General features: G+C 33.2%; 1 protein-coding gene across 4 annotated transcripts; it reads right to left on the reverse strand.

The window, feature by feature from the left end:
• Window positions 1-663: 663 nt before the first annotated feature.
• On the reverse strand, window positions 664-14099 carry Yod1 (Yod1 deubiquitinase). 4 transcript variants are annotated; one of them, XR_013884605.1, is made up of 16 exons: window positions 13986-14099; window positions 13609-13664; window positions 13200-13247; window positions 12395-12435; window positions 12130-12173; window positions 11787-11879; window positions 11051-11122; window positions 10494-10561; window positions 9726-9828; window positions 9208-9272; window positions 8117-8199; window positions 5852-5943; window positions 4721-4801; window positions 4151-4233; window positions 3765-3997; window positions 664-3612 (listed from the first exon to the last, which is right to left on the reverse strand). XR_013884605.1 is itself a non-coding variant. In XM_080179035.1 (15 exons), the coding sequence occupies exons 1-15, from the start codon at window positions 14081-14083 to the stop codon at window positions 3990-3992; spliced, it is 1035 nt and encodes a 344-aa protein (XP_080035161.1). In that variant the 5' UTR covers window positions 14084-14099; the 3' UTR covers window positions 3660-3989. The 4 variants fall into 4 exon arrangements, 1 of the variants encoding a protein (XP_080035161.1); XR_013884604.1 differs by having other exon boundaries at window positions 3747-3997; XR_013884606.1 differs by having other exon boundaries at window positions 664-3625; window positions 3747-3997.
• Window positions 14100-14556: the final 457 nt, after the last annotated feature.

The following is a 14556-nucleotide window of genomic DNA, read 5'->3' on the forward strand; positions in this document are numbered from 1 at the left end:
AGTATGCAGGCATTTCCCTTTTAAATTCATTATATAGTTATAAAAAACCGTATATTGCACCAATTTTCAAATCTGGTCTAGACTGTTTAGACTACAATTCTGCAAATAACATGTGACAGAACAACACATGGATAAATTCTTGTTAATAAGTAGCTGGTAGCTGCTCTAATTAATATCAATGGATACATTGTCACTTGGATCTTATACCAGATTTTCATATTCTCTAATAAAGTGAAACTTACAGAGGGCTAAAATAACGACTCCCGCTACCACCCACTTTACCCCATACAATCCACTCCTACTGGATAAACGAACTGACCAATACACGAGTTCAATGTTAGGAAGCTAATATGATTGGACCGGATATCCAGCTGATTTCTAATGCCGGATATTTAGTAATTTGTCGGATATCCGGTGTTGTCCAGATGTCCGGCCGGATACCGGATATCTGACATTAGAAATCAGCCGGATATCCGTTATCTGGCCAAAAAAGTATCCGGCCCAACCCTAGGGGATAAATTGACGACAATATTACATCCGTAGCTAATTTACTTAAACTTTACTTTAGTCACAAAAATAGAAAAGTATCATAAAATCCTTGCAAATATCTCATTCGCAAAGCTACTACTCAGATATTGCTAACATTGTGAGACATTTTAAATCTGAAATTTCACAATTCAATGAATTATTAACTACAACTACATGTTTTGTAATGTGGTGTGCTTTCACTGATTCCATGACAAAGGCAGGAGTCCCAAACGTCTGAGTGGACAAACGCAGGTGTGTTAAAATATTAACTCAATTAGGTATTTCTATACAAATTAGGTTAAGTTAAGATATGAATGTACAAATAAGCACACCGCAGGGTTTAGGCATTTAAAAAAACCTATAAGTTAGATAGTCTAAAATAGGTTAGGTTAAGTATTCACTCCGACGTTTGGCCGCTCAAATGTTTGGGTCTCCTGCGTTTGTCCTAGGACCCTTTCACCTACGCATATTATCACACCTGCATAATAGGCGCAAATCAAAACCAATCATGATTTGTGTAATTGTGTACCAAAGGATCTCGCTAACCGCTGTACCGAAATGGTTCTCCTTTACAATGTAGCTTCTCATAGGCCCTGGGAAGGTTTATAACTATTAGGGGAGAGGGCAAACCAGCCCCCCCCCCCCTCCAAAAAATACCTACTCCATTTTTTTTCTTTTTCAAAAATTCCAATGTCACTAGAGGCCTCTAGGGGCGTATCCTGAAGTAGCAAATAAATAAGAAAGGGTGTTTTCATACAAAGGGAAAGAAAAGATTGTTTTAGTTAAATAATATGCAGTTCTAATAATTTGATAGTATGATACATCTGTGGAAGTGAAAGAACGCCATTTTGTAATGCGTAAATAGTTTCAATTTCAATATCAGGCATATAGGAATTATAGGACAGAAAATATATAAACCAATTTCTATGGATTTAAATATTCATTTTATTTTTTTAAAAGTTGCGCAACAATAGCTCTTATCATTCCTGTACATACAATTTTCTCATCAAATGTTTGGATCAGGTGCAGTTCACGGTAAATTGTTCCTGGGATCGATTTTCTCCAAAAATCTATCAACGTTAAAGGCAGCTAGCGTCAAAACGGATATAATATAATGCACAAAATTCTAACCGTCAAAAGAAGGCCTGCAAATAATCTGGAATAGCCACGTTTTAATAAATTCATAACATGTACGTTCAGCCGTTTGACAGCTAGCAGCCTTTAAACTACATAAATTTTTGAAGATAATATAAAAATCCATAACATGTACGTTTAGCCGTTTGACAGCTAGCAGCCTTTAAACTACATAAATTTATGAAGATAATCTATAAATCCATAACATGTACGTTCAGCCGTTTGACAGCTAGCAGCCTTTAAAGTACACAATTTTTTGGAGATATTCTATCGAAGGAACATTTTACCGTAAACTGCACTAGATCCGTATATTTCATATAGCTATCTTTACATAACAATTTTAAAATTATTACATTCAATGTTTTCAATGATAAGACAATTTGAGTTTTTAGGAAAACTATTCTATTTTCTATTTATTGAGTATCATATTTTGAGAAAATTTGTCACAAGACAGAATGATAATCTACCTTGCATAATACTTTGATAAGATCTATAAAATTGTTTTTGTATTCTTAAGTAGGGTTGGGCCAGAAATCCGGCCATTTCAATATCCGGCCGGATACCGGATATTGAAACTATCTGGATAAAGGATATCCGGCTGGTTTATAATGCCGGATATCCGGTAATTTGCTGGATATCGAACGTTTGCCAGATATCCGGAGGGTTACCGGATATTCAGCATAAGAAATCAGCCGGATATCTGGTATCCGGCTAAAAAAGTATCCGGCCCAACCCTATTCTTAAGATAGTAAAATGTCCTACAAAAAGGAAAATAGGAAAATCAAAATACATAAGACGTTTGATTGAGTATTAGAGAACAAGTTACTCGAAAATTAAGCCTATACGAGGAGGGTAGCGCAGCTGATACAAATATCTGCGGGGATTTTTAGGGATTAGACAAAGGACTGAAAATTAAAGTATTACACAATTACGATCAACAAAATTACCCGTTGTGTTGATCATAATTGTTAGTGGAAGAGTTTGGATAATTTTCATTAAAAGTCCACAAGTTTTTGAGCCAGCGAATAACAGATCTAGTTTTTAAAACTTTGGGGAACAGTGAAATTTACAGTCCAATGTCCCATCCCTCCCTGGATATCTTTTACAAAATCAGTCAATTTTCTAAAGTTAAAGAATTGCGCTACTACAGAGGTGGATTCTTTAAAAAAAATTGCCCCACTAAGCGATTAGTTAAGCAATTTTTTTAAGAATCCACCTCAGTACAATTATCATATTATACAATCTATCAATAGAGAACAAGTTCAGTGACGATTTTTCATAATTACAGTAAATTGAAAATTTATTTTTAATAAAGCTTGAAAATCAAAATTATTTATCTAAAAGAGATCAGTTGTCCATTTGTAATTTAAAATTCAGCTTCAAAAGTAAATGTAAAATTTTCTAAAAAAATTAAAATAAGAAGACACGATAATTTCATAATTCAGTCGATTTAACAAACAAACCAAAAATCATACAGCAGATATTTACAATAAAAAATCATATAAAATAAATTTAAGCTAATTTTACTACAAAAACTAAAAAGTATTTTTACATCAAGATACCTATTTATAATACGATGAAACATAGTTAATTTTTGCTATTTAAATTTTGTTACTAATATAACTAATTGTGATTTTAAAATAACAGAATAAAGGCACCATTAAAAAAAACTATTTTGCCCCCGAAAGCAAAAAAATATACCTAATTGAATAAACTTGCATTTTTTAATGATAACATTTACATTATTCTATTGTATAATTATATTATTATGCAGAAAATTTTATCCTTACCTATAATAAAATGTTTTAATTGTGAAGAGCAAAATTTAAAAATATTTCAATAATTTCGTAGATTTCATTTCTGGCAACCAGAAATCTAGTTTAGGATAAAATTAAGGTTGAAAATTTTAAGTTCCCGCACAATCACGAGAAAAAAAATCAATTCAAAATCCTGAACAAGTTTGCTTTAATAAAATTCTTCATAAAATATAGGAAGTAAATTCATGGATATTTTTATTAACTGCTTTGCTAAGGTCACGTGAATTCAGAATTTGATAAATCATAGCAGGGTGGTTTTATGAATACTTTAGGAAAAAAGCAAACTTGTTAATATCATAATGTAAAATATTTGTGTTATCATGAATAAGTGTGGGCTCCTAGGGGATGTAGGATTTTCTTGTTGTCAGAAATGAAATCTACACAGTGCACATCTTGATGTGCCTATCCGACGCCCTCCTAACAGCAACAGCCACCCCATATTCTACAGACCCCCCAGAGACAACACCCACAGCAGAATCCTGTGAACGCTCTTCTCTCCCAGGTCATAGGCTAGACCTCTGAACATACAGATTTTTCTTCAAATATTTTTTTTAATGACTGATTTTTAATGTTAATTTTGTAGTAACATATATATCCCCGAAACCAGAAAGAAAGACTTATTGATAATTGAAAACATCACACTTTATCTTTTAATCAAAGAAGAAAAATTCCTGAAAAGTTTGTATGTTTAGTGGACATAGCGTGTGACTGAGCCTCTTTCTGTCCCTTCATCTTATGGCCACAAACAAGACACCTGAATATATTCCTTTTTGAAAACTACGTAAATTGCATATTGAATATACAGTGTACTGTAGAATTAGATGGTAAAATTAAATTAAAAAATGGAGATATTGAATACTTTATTTTATAACTTTCTTTCATCCTATCTTGCAAAATCTTACTGAAATAATTCTCGAACACGACAATCTATAATATAAAGTAGAACGATGTCTGTTTGTCTGTCTGTCTGTTTGTTTGTAGCGAAGGATCTCGCTAACCGCTGAACCGATCGGGTTCTCCTTTACAGGGTAGATTCTCATAGGTCCCGGGAAGGTTTATAACTATTTTCTTGGGGGATGGGACACCCCCAACCCCCAAAAAAATAAAAATACCCCCCCCCAAATTTTTTTTTAAAATTTTCCTTTAAATCTAAAATACGAAAAATTGGTTTGATCAAACCTCTTGGGGCACAGCCGCTAGTATATATTAAAGAGTTACAAATTTGATATTTGTTTACTTACTTGAGGGTAAAGCCAGTTGTATCTGTGTAGTTATGTGCTTTTCTTTCTGTCTCACCCAATATACGAGCTGTATCTAACACTCTGAAATATAGAATAATTATTTCTCGCATCGTGTTATAAACAGCTTTCCGCGGATATAAAATGGATTTAATCTTAAGATTGTACATTTTTTATTCGTAAAACTGGATATAATACGATGCTAGACAATAGACATAGTTTTTTTCTCGTATGGATAAAAACCAGTTCTAATCCACCGGTTTTGAATGAATACGAGAAAAAACATACCAATGGTCAGGAAGTATAAATAATACAATGGTTTTCATAAACTTTTAAAGAGATACTATCTGATAATATTTCTTATACTGATGCGTTCATAAGAGAATGTGGAAAAATTTTGCCACATAAAAAGGTCAACTCAAACACGGGTGGCTGAAAAATTTAAGTACTTGAATTATTGAATTTTGGTTAGTTTATTTCAAACTAACTATTTGTGTCTATGATTTTCAAGCAATATTTTGAATGTTCATTAATAAGGATGTATAACAATTTATCATCCATTATCTTATCCCTTAAGATCCCTGATCTTGGAAAATATGTATATTTCTAAGTTTTGATAGTTTTAAAAGCTATTGATCCATCTCAACCCAAGACTACTTTATCAAACTAACATCTTTGTACAGGCCATATATATATTTCAATAACTAAGGTTATCATTCTCAATCGTCCTGTAAAGGAAAAAACACAAATCAGTAAATAATACATACAAAAAGTCTATTTTTGAAGAATCTGAATAAGATATTTAACGTTTCTTTTTTTCTTTTTGATTTGAAGAATTGTAGAGATGCAATATTTCAGATAGATAACTTATTTTCTCTCCCTTAATCAATACGGGCAACTGAAAATTTTTGCAATCGATATTTCATTCCTTGGATGTTGCACTAGATTTTCAGGTACTCTAATGAAGTGATGCTTGCAGCTGGCGGAAATATCGATACCTCCCCTCTCATCGCCTCCTACTGGATGAATGAACTGACCAATAAATGAGGTCCATGTTAGCAACAATTTTTCCCCGGTCAATATATCCACGTTTATTCAATATCCATTATTATTGTACAGTGCATAGAAATATACCTTTCATCTTTGGAGGAGAAAATAGATTTCCTTGTTGGGCTTTGCTGGCACAGAGCATCATAGTGTATACCATCATAAATTAACATCATCATCTAAACAAAGATATATTTCTCAATTAATTCATACCTACATGTAGGAAAATATTTGATCTAAATAGGTATTAAAGTAAAAGAATAGAGAGGACATGAGCTATATGTATCTCTGCCTAGAGGGAGGCGAACCTGTGCCGATTTTGTATTGGGTCTTTTAAATTAGCCAATAGCGTCGGAAAATATACACAGCCGAGTCCCTAAAAAGAACAGAATGCAATTTGCTTGCAGACGAAAAGGGTCTACGATACTTAAGGACCAGGTAGTTTTCTGGAATATACAATACATCTATTCAAAATAGTTTTTCTCGCCAAACAATTTTAGGTACAAAGTACAGAAACAATTTTAAAGTTAAAGGGGGGGGGGGGGGGGAAATGTGGTGACTCGTGCCACGACATACCAGCAATTTTATTTTGGGTGCTACTCCCTTAGTTTTAGAGATAATTGGATGAAATCTTTTGGGCTGGGTCAGTAATTACCCCAACTATTGGTATCTTTCAAAAAAAAGGCGGCGGGACCGCCGCTCCCGCCGCCCGCCGCCGTTTTCCGCCGCCACCAAAAAAAATTTTTTTTTTGCATTTCTCGCCGAATTAGGCAATTTGGAATCATTTGAGACCATGTTATTTTTTTCAAAAATTTTTCTCCTTACAAGCAACCTTGCGGGGGGACTTAGTCATTTTTTTCATATTCTCGTATATCAAGGTATATCTTAAATACAGTACTTCTCCTGTGATTTTGAAGATATTGAAACAAAATCTTTTTAGGTTGGTAAGTAAAAAATATTTGAATTAAGAAAACGGCGGCGGGACCGGCGGGACCGCCGCTCCCGCCGCCGCCAACAAAATTTTTTTTTTGCATTTCTCGCCGAATTAGGCAATTTGGAATCATTAAAGACCATGTTATTTTTTTCAAAAATTTTTCCCCTTACAAGCAACCCTGCGGGGAACGGCGACGGGACCGCCGCTCCCGCCGTCCGCCGCCGTTTTCCGCCGCCAACAAAAAAAATTTTTTTTCATTTCTCGCCGAATTAGGCAATTTGGAATCATTTGAGACCATGTTATTTTTTTCAAAAATTTTTCCCCTTGCAAGCAGCCCTGCCGCCAATTTTATATTTGCATTTCCCGCCGCCGTTTTCCGCAGCCGTACCTCTGCCATTAGAAACTGACCTACCTAAAAATATTTTGTTTCAATATCTTTTAAATCACAGGAGTACCTACCACTGAATTTAAGATATAACTTAATGTACAAAAATTGTACATTTTTTGTAAGGGGAAAAATTTTTGAAAAAAATAACATGGTCTCAAATGATTCCAAATTGCCTAATTCGGCGAGAAATGAAAAAAAAATTTTTGTTGGCGGCGGAAAACGGCGGCGGACGGCGGGAGCGGCGGTCCCGCCGCCGTTTTCTTAATTCAAATATTTTTTACTTACCAACCTAAAAAGATTTTGTTTCAATATCTTCAAAATCACAGGAGAAGTACTGTATTTAAGATATACCTTGATATACGAGAATTTGAAAAAAATGACTAAGTCCTCCCGCAGGGTTGCTTGTAAGGGGAAAAATTGTTGAAAAAAATAACATCATATGGTCTCAAATGATTCCAAATTGCCTAATTCGGCGAGAAATGCAAAAAAAAATTTTGTTTTGGTGGCGGCGGAAAACGGCGGCGGGCGGCGGGAGCGGCGGTCCCGCCGCCGTTTTTTTGAAAGATACCAATAGTTGGGGTAATTACTGACCCAGCCCAAAAGATTTCATCCAATTATCTCTAAAACTAAGGGAGTAGCACCCAAAATAAAATTGCTGGTATGTCGTGGCACGAGTCACCACATTCCCCCCCCCCCCTTTTAAAGCATACATAATCATAATAACTTCTTAACATAATAAACGTGAATTGCAATTTTATTTCTTTTGATACTTTATTAATGCTTTATTACCAAATGACTTTAAAATTTTGAATAAGCACAAATAAAAGTATAAAAGGGATTCTAAGACTTTATTACTGATGTTGTTTCTATGATAATTCCTTACTAACAGCAGATGAATAAACTAACAAGATTATTATAATATAAAACGAATAAGATAGTATTCTATAATAAAATAATCACCTAATCTTTTCTTATTCAAACTATGTAGTAAATTACAGAGTAGCTGCACTCGCTACTAAAACTTGCATACCTGATCAAAATTTCCAAATTCTCCAAACTTTGTTAAGCTAACAGACTGTGTGTCCACCACGACTATCATTACTTGGAAATATTCTAAACACAGATCTATAGTATAGATGTATATACAGATAACTACCTCCCTGCCTTTTTCAATAACCTTCTGCGTCTACTACCAAATTGTGTTCTGATACTTAGCTGTGTAACCGACGCCATTGGTTGATTTTCAATGAACAATTTGAGAGTCGGCACAAGGACACTGCGAAGGAAAGATACAGTTATTTAACCCCGTCCCCCTAATATTTACAAAAGCATCAAGAGGGGGGGGGGGGGGGGTGTAGAAAATTGTTATGGAAGATTGGCAACTAATTTGGCTAAGCCTTACTAAGACCATAAAATTTTAGATAATACGGGAAGACATCATTAATTAAACTGATCTTAAAAATATATTTTATTTTGTTTTACCCTCCTAGATAGTCAAACTGACGAAATAATCTGTTTACTTAAAAAGGAATTTCTAGCAGACGAATATTTTTGCTTCTATTCAGTCACGTATGATTCAATCCCATAGTACTAGCATTTGAATTTTTAGACAGTCTTAATTTGTCCAAGCAAAGCTTTGTCCTAAAAAATCAAGGGGGGGGGGGGGGAAGTTTTGACACATTTGCGTAAACCTGGCACCTAGGCTTTATCTTTGGACTGAGAGGATAAGTTATTAGTGATAAAATCATTCTTATATGATGAATTTCACGAAGTTTTACCACCTGGAGGCCTGGAGCTCCGAAACCTGGAGGCCTAACCAAAAAATCTTAAAACTTCGTGAAATTCATTTTATAAGAATGATTTTATCATTAATAATCTATCCTCTCCGTCCAAAGATAAAGCCTAGGTGCCAGGTTTACGCAAATGTGTCAAAACTCCCCCCCCCCCCCCCTTGTTAATAGCTAGCTTGCTATTTGTATGAAATGGAGAAGAAAAACCTACAATTTCATGTAAAATGTGTAAACTTTCTAGCCAATAATGCGGATTCCTTTTACTATTGATCTTGTTCATGGAATGTTCATCTAGATTTTTATTTATTAAATTTTGAAATATTGAATTTACCTGCTAATATTTGAACCTCAATGGCCCCACCCCAGGCATCCTTGGTTTGAATCCAGGAACAATATCTGCAAGCAATCTAATTGTAAGACTTGTTTATAATATTATAAGACTAAGATTAAAAGATTGTTCTTGTCAAATAAGAAGCTATTAGACACACCTTCCTATATCTAACTTATTCCTTTTAACATAAAATAAATGCAAAGTGCTTTTGGGAAATCCAGTATGAAAGATGAAAGTACCCAAAGTTAAATAAAACACTATCTGTTTCTTTGGTTTAAAAACTTTAGGTACTTTTATCAAATTCTGATAGGTTAGCACAAACTATTAATGTCTAAACGTTTCAACCAATGATTTTAGTTCACAGAACGTGACTAGTAATTATTTATCATAATTCAGAATGAACACCAATTTCATGTTCATTGTCTTATCCCTTTAGATCCCTGAGTAAAACATAATTCACTAAAAAATATAGGAACAAAATAAAAAACAGAGGTATCCAGACAATTTCAAAAGCTTACTTCTCGTTTGATTTACCCAGGAATGCTTCTGAGTATTTTTCTTGGTCCGAAGAAACTGTTGCAGAAATAATCTCTCTCATAAACTGTATGTGCTCGCTTTGTACTACCTAAAAAGAATACTTTCTGCATTTGTTTTTCTTTCACGTGGATTCTTGTATTTAATTATCTTATTTCATTTCATCCCAAAAAGAACAGATAATCCTTAAAGAATACACGCTGTGTGTTAAACACTTAAACATAATCGTTATCTAATAAACAAGGATGACAACATCCATTAAAGCGAAGCTCTGAAACGGTAAGACAAACGAACATTAACACTTGCAGAGTGTAATATCTGAATAATCAGAATATAGATGTGTAAAAATCGAAACAATTTGTAAGTAAATTTGTTTTTAAAAACTGCTTAAATACAGGATATTGTTTAAAGGACGGACGGACTGACCAACCCTAATTAAAGAAAAGCTTCGCTTTTAAAAATTTCTGACATGGGCAAATGGCAATAAGAATCATCGTGCGTTGATAGAAGCTTGTTTTTTTTTATATTTTATATTACAAATTTTTCTAATGCTCTAAGGTTTTTTTTAGCACGATCTATCATTCATTGGCTTTCGAACTTTGAAGACTTTATATAAAAAATTTTAGAAACACGTGTACAGAAATCTAGTTGTTATCCTGGTCATTTCACTTAACAATCGTTACCGGAGGTCACACTAGACTAAGACATACAACATTAGTTATAGAGAAGATGTGCTATTATGTGAAAAAAACTAACCTCTCCGCACATACAATAATTGATGGAAGTGAACAGGCAACTATTATCTGCCGGTACAACAACCCTAAAATTGTGAATGCTTGTCTAGAAGTGGATTCTTAAAAAAAACTTTTTGGCTCACTAATTATAGTGAGGCTCGCTAAAAAGTTTTGTGAAAAATCATCCAAAATCGCATTAAAAATCTACAAAAATTAAACAAAATCTTACTATGTTAATATTAAAACCCTTTTATGATTTTATTTAAGTAATTTTTTTAGATTTTTTATGCGATTTAATTTTGGAGGATTTTTCACAACATTTTTTAGCGAGCCTCACTAATTTTAGTGAGGCAGTGAGCCAAAAAGTTTTTTTTTAGGATCCATCTCTGGTTATCTACTACCCTCTCAGAAAACTATTTATTTAAAATTTTAAACAATAAAAATAAATATTGTAGTTTGTTTGTAAACCTAGCGCAATAAATTATCTAACTCGACTTACAATCTTCCATTATATAAAGCAAAACTTTTAATACTCATAAAATGTATTATTCATGTTAATAAGTAGAATGTTTTACCTTTTAAGAACTATATCACTAGAGTTTGTTTTCAGTCTTTTGTTTAAACTTTCTTCGCTATTTTCAAGCACTCTGTGTCATTGTCCATAATAATATTTTTTCATTCTCAGTAGAAAAAAGAATATTTTCTTCTCCTACGGCATATTCGTCAAATCGTAAATTTAGGCATCTTAAAATCAACCTAGTAATCATGTAAAATCTATAAGCATCAGGGGTGTATATTCTGCACAAGATTAATTTTATTTCCCCGGCTACAAATTTTTTTTATTTTATTTCCCCCCCTAGTTTTTTTCTCACCAAGTAGGGGGGAAAATGGAAAAATATTTAAAGAACTCTATATTTTATTTATTTTATCCCTCCTACCACACATTTTTTTAGTTTTTTTTCACCAATGAGGGGGGGGGGGGAATGGAAAAAATGTTTTCAGTATTCTTAATTTTTATATTTTTTTCCCCACCAACCACTTATTTTATAATTCCCCCCCCCCCCCCCCCATGAGCAGGGTCAATTTTGAAAATATACACCCCTGATAAGCATTGATACAAAGTCCTCACGTCCATTTAAACCCCACTTTTGACATTTTCTTCTAAATAATACTTTGTTTCATTATAACATGCGTGGAAACTTTATAAGTTTACCAATGTTCTTTGTCCCTATTACGTCTAATTTATTTTAAAGAATGTATCTGCGTCGTCCTAGCTACTAGGAAGTGCTGAGAAAAATTATATTAAAATGCCTGTTTGTGTCATTGGTAATAATGCCATTGGTTTCGCTATTTGATGGAGCAGCGGTTTCTACCCCATTTTGTGCAGGGGTAGAGGGGTTTGTCCTAAAAAATAATGTAATAAAATGTATTCGAATTAAGATTACAATAAACAAAAAAAGTACCTACCTACGTTACAATAATTTAATGACGAAAAAGACCATGGTTACATCATTCGCCATGTAGATAGAATCTAAATACCTAATGTTATTGCCGTTTCAATGTTATTGAATATACAACACGAACAAAATCACAGCCTCAAATTGCAAGGAGCAAAATAAGCCTATCAATTAAAAAATATCATTTATCTACTTACCCAAAAACCTGGCCACTTGGAAGAGAACTAGTTTTATCACTAAGCTAAAAACAAACAATCATAATTAATTTTTTGATACCTTGTTATTTTGCACAACACCTACTCCAACTAAGTAATGTTTATTTATAGCTTAAGAGTCTAACTTTTTGTAATATTTTTACTTAATACACATATAATTATAATATATATTAAATACCTATATAGGTATCTAGTAGTTTTTTTAGACAGGAAGAAATATTTTCAGGTAGGTAATATAAAAGTTTACCTTAAAAATTAAAGTATCACCAGATTTAAGACCTAAGGATTCTAAAATAAAATAAAGAATATTTCATTAAGAAGCAAAGCAAAACTATTATTTATAGGTAGAAAGATTTGAAATGCATAAAGAACAGAAAAACAGATAATGTAAGTCAGGACAAATCCCATTTACAAAGCTAAAGAATAGGTTTTTATCACTCAGATAATTTCAGGAAACATATGAATCAGCCGAATAAATCCCATGTTTGAAATGTTTGATATAAATTAAGGAAGGGGGGGAAGTTTTGACACATTTGCGTAAACAGGGAGTATAGGCTTTATCTTTGGACTGAGAGGATAGGTTATTTGGGATAAAATCATTCTTATATGATGAATTTTCCCAAGTTTTAAGATTTTTTGGACAGGCCTCCAGGTTCCGGAGCTCCAGGCCTCCAGGTCCTCTCTGTACAGGTAAAAATTAAAAAAATAATTTTTTTTTTAAGAGTTAGAAGTCAACCTATGAAACAAAATATGCATATTTTTGAATGTTATTCACATATTTGAAGAAAAAAACGCATATTTTGTTTCATAAGTTGACTTCTAACTCTTCAAAAAAATTTTTTTTTTTTTTCATTTTTACCTGTACAGAGAGGACCTGGAGGCCTGGAGCTCCGGAACCTGGAGGCCTATCCAAAAAATCTTAAAACTTGGGAAAATTCATCATATAAGAATGATTTTATCCCTAATAACCTATACTCTCAGTCCAAAGATAAAGCCTATACTCCCTGTTTACGCAAATGTGTCAAAACTTCCCCCCCCCCCCCTTCACGTACCTATAGTAACTGATTTATCTGTCATGTCTAAGGGTTTAGGTGGAAATCCTGAATAAAATATAAAAATAATCTAAAGTAATAAAGTTTTCTGTCTGTACGTAGGTATATGAGTATGTATCGTACAAAAAATCGGATCATGGATCATGATCCAAAAATTCTAAAAAAGCTCAATATTGGTCCTGGTTATTTAATGTTACACCTAGCTATTTAGTGGAGATAAGTCATCCCCATAATTTGGGAGAAAAATCATCTAAAATCCCTTCCAAACTTTGTGTTATTTCACTCATTATATAACAACAAAAAAAAACAATTAGTTGCATGTTAGTGGGAGTTTCTTTAAAAACTTACAGACTTTAAGGTTCAAAATTAATTACACCTAAATCATTAAAAGTTACATTAAAAGTTTTACCTGACAGAATTTGAGAGCATTCTTTTACATCTTGTTTTACATTCATTGTGTCTAGACTAAAATAATTAAAGGTTGATGAGCAATGTATAAAATACGAGTGGTTAAAGCCTCTCCACGTATGTTGAAAAAAACTCCCTCCATCCCTATATTATTTTCAATCTAATTTTTAAATTAGGATGGGGGGTGGTGATTATGAACTTTGAGGGAATTAGAGCGTACCCCTCTCTAGGTTTTATTAAACTAGCTATATAGAGTTTAATCAATTCTCTAGAAAATGCCAAGAAACATGTAGCTTACTTCTATGCGCGCGCATACTTAGTGAGATTTGACCTCAAAATTGGTTCTAATGTTGGCTACAACTAAAACGCATATAATACCCCTTAGCTATTAAAGATTCCAGCGTAGTTGAACCCTCGATCCCTTTCAGGACCCCTTGGCCATCCGGGAATCTTATCCTCAGATTTAGTCCAGTCATTTTGATTTTTGTTTCCAGTCTGAAATAAATCATAAAATATTTTTTTTAACATGGAATATACATCGTTTTTATTAAAAATGGTAGATTTCAAATGGAGGGATAAAATAAAGAGTTTTTTTTAAATATTTTTCCATTTTCCCCCCTACTTGGTGAGAAAAAACTAGGGGGGTAGAGGAGAAATAAAAAAAATTGTAGCCGGGGAAAAAAAAAATCTTGTGCAGAATATACACCCCTGCTTGTAGATTAAAATTAGTAATACCGTTTGCGTCGCATCCAACGAGCTTTTTATTTGTGGGAGGGAAGGGGGCAGTGAACAAACACCATTTTACTCCTATTAAACCAATGCTTAAGGCTAAAACAATTCGACGGCTTGAGTTAACAAACTGAAGATAAATATAGGATTAAAATCTATTTCAAGATAAGGAATAGTAAAAATTAAGTAATTACCTATAACATCTGTACTTTTACAATAA

The sequence above is a fragment of the Acartia tonsa genome, chromosome 12, assembly GCF_053477335.1.
Source record: "Acartia tonsa isolate MP-2025a chromosome 12, ASM5347733v1, whole genome shotgun sequence".
NCBI lineage: Eukaryota > Metazoa > Arthropoda > Copepoda > Calanoida > Acartiidae > Acartia > Acartia tonsa.

Excerpts from the sequence above, each read along its gene's own strand:
- Yod1 (XM_080179035.1), bottom strand. The coding sequence starts at position 14,083 with ATGACTGGACTAAATCTGAGGATAAGATTCCCGGATGGCCAAGGGGTC. Across the intron at positions 11,880-12,129 it reads CCAAGTGGCCAGGTTTTTGG|GACAAACCCCTCTACCCCTG; the intron begins GTAAGTAGATAA and ends ATTATTTTTTAG. Across the intron at positions 5,944-8,116 it reads AATTTGGAAATTTTGATCAG|ATGATGATGTTAATTTATGA; the intron begins GTATGCAAGTTT and ends ATCTTTGTTTAG.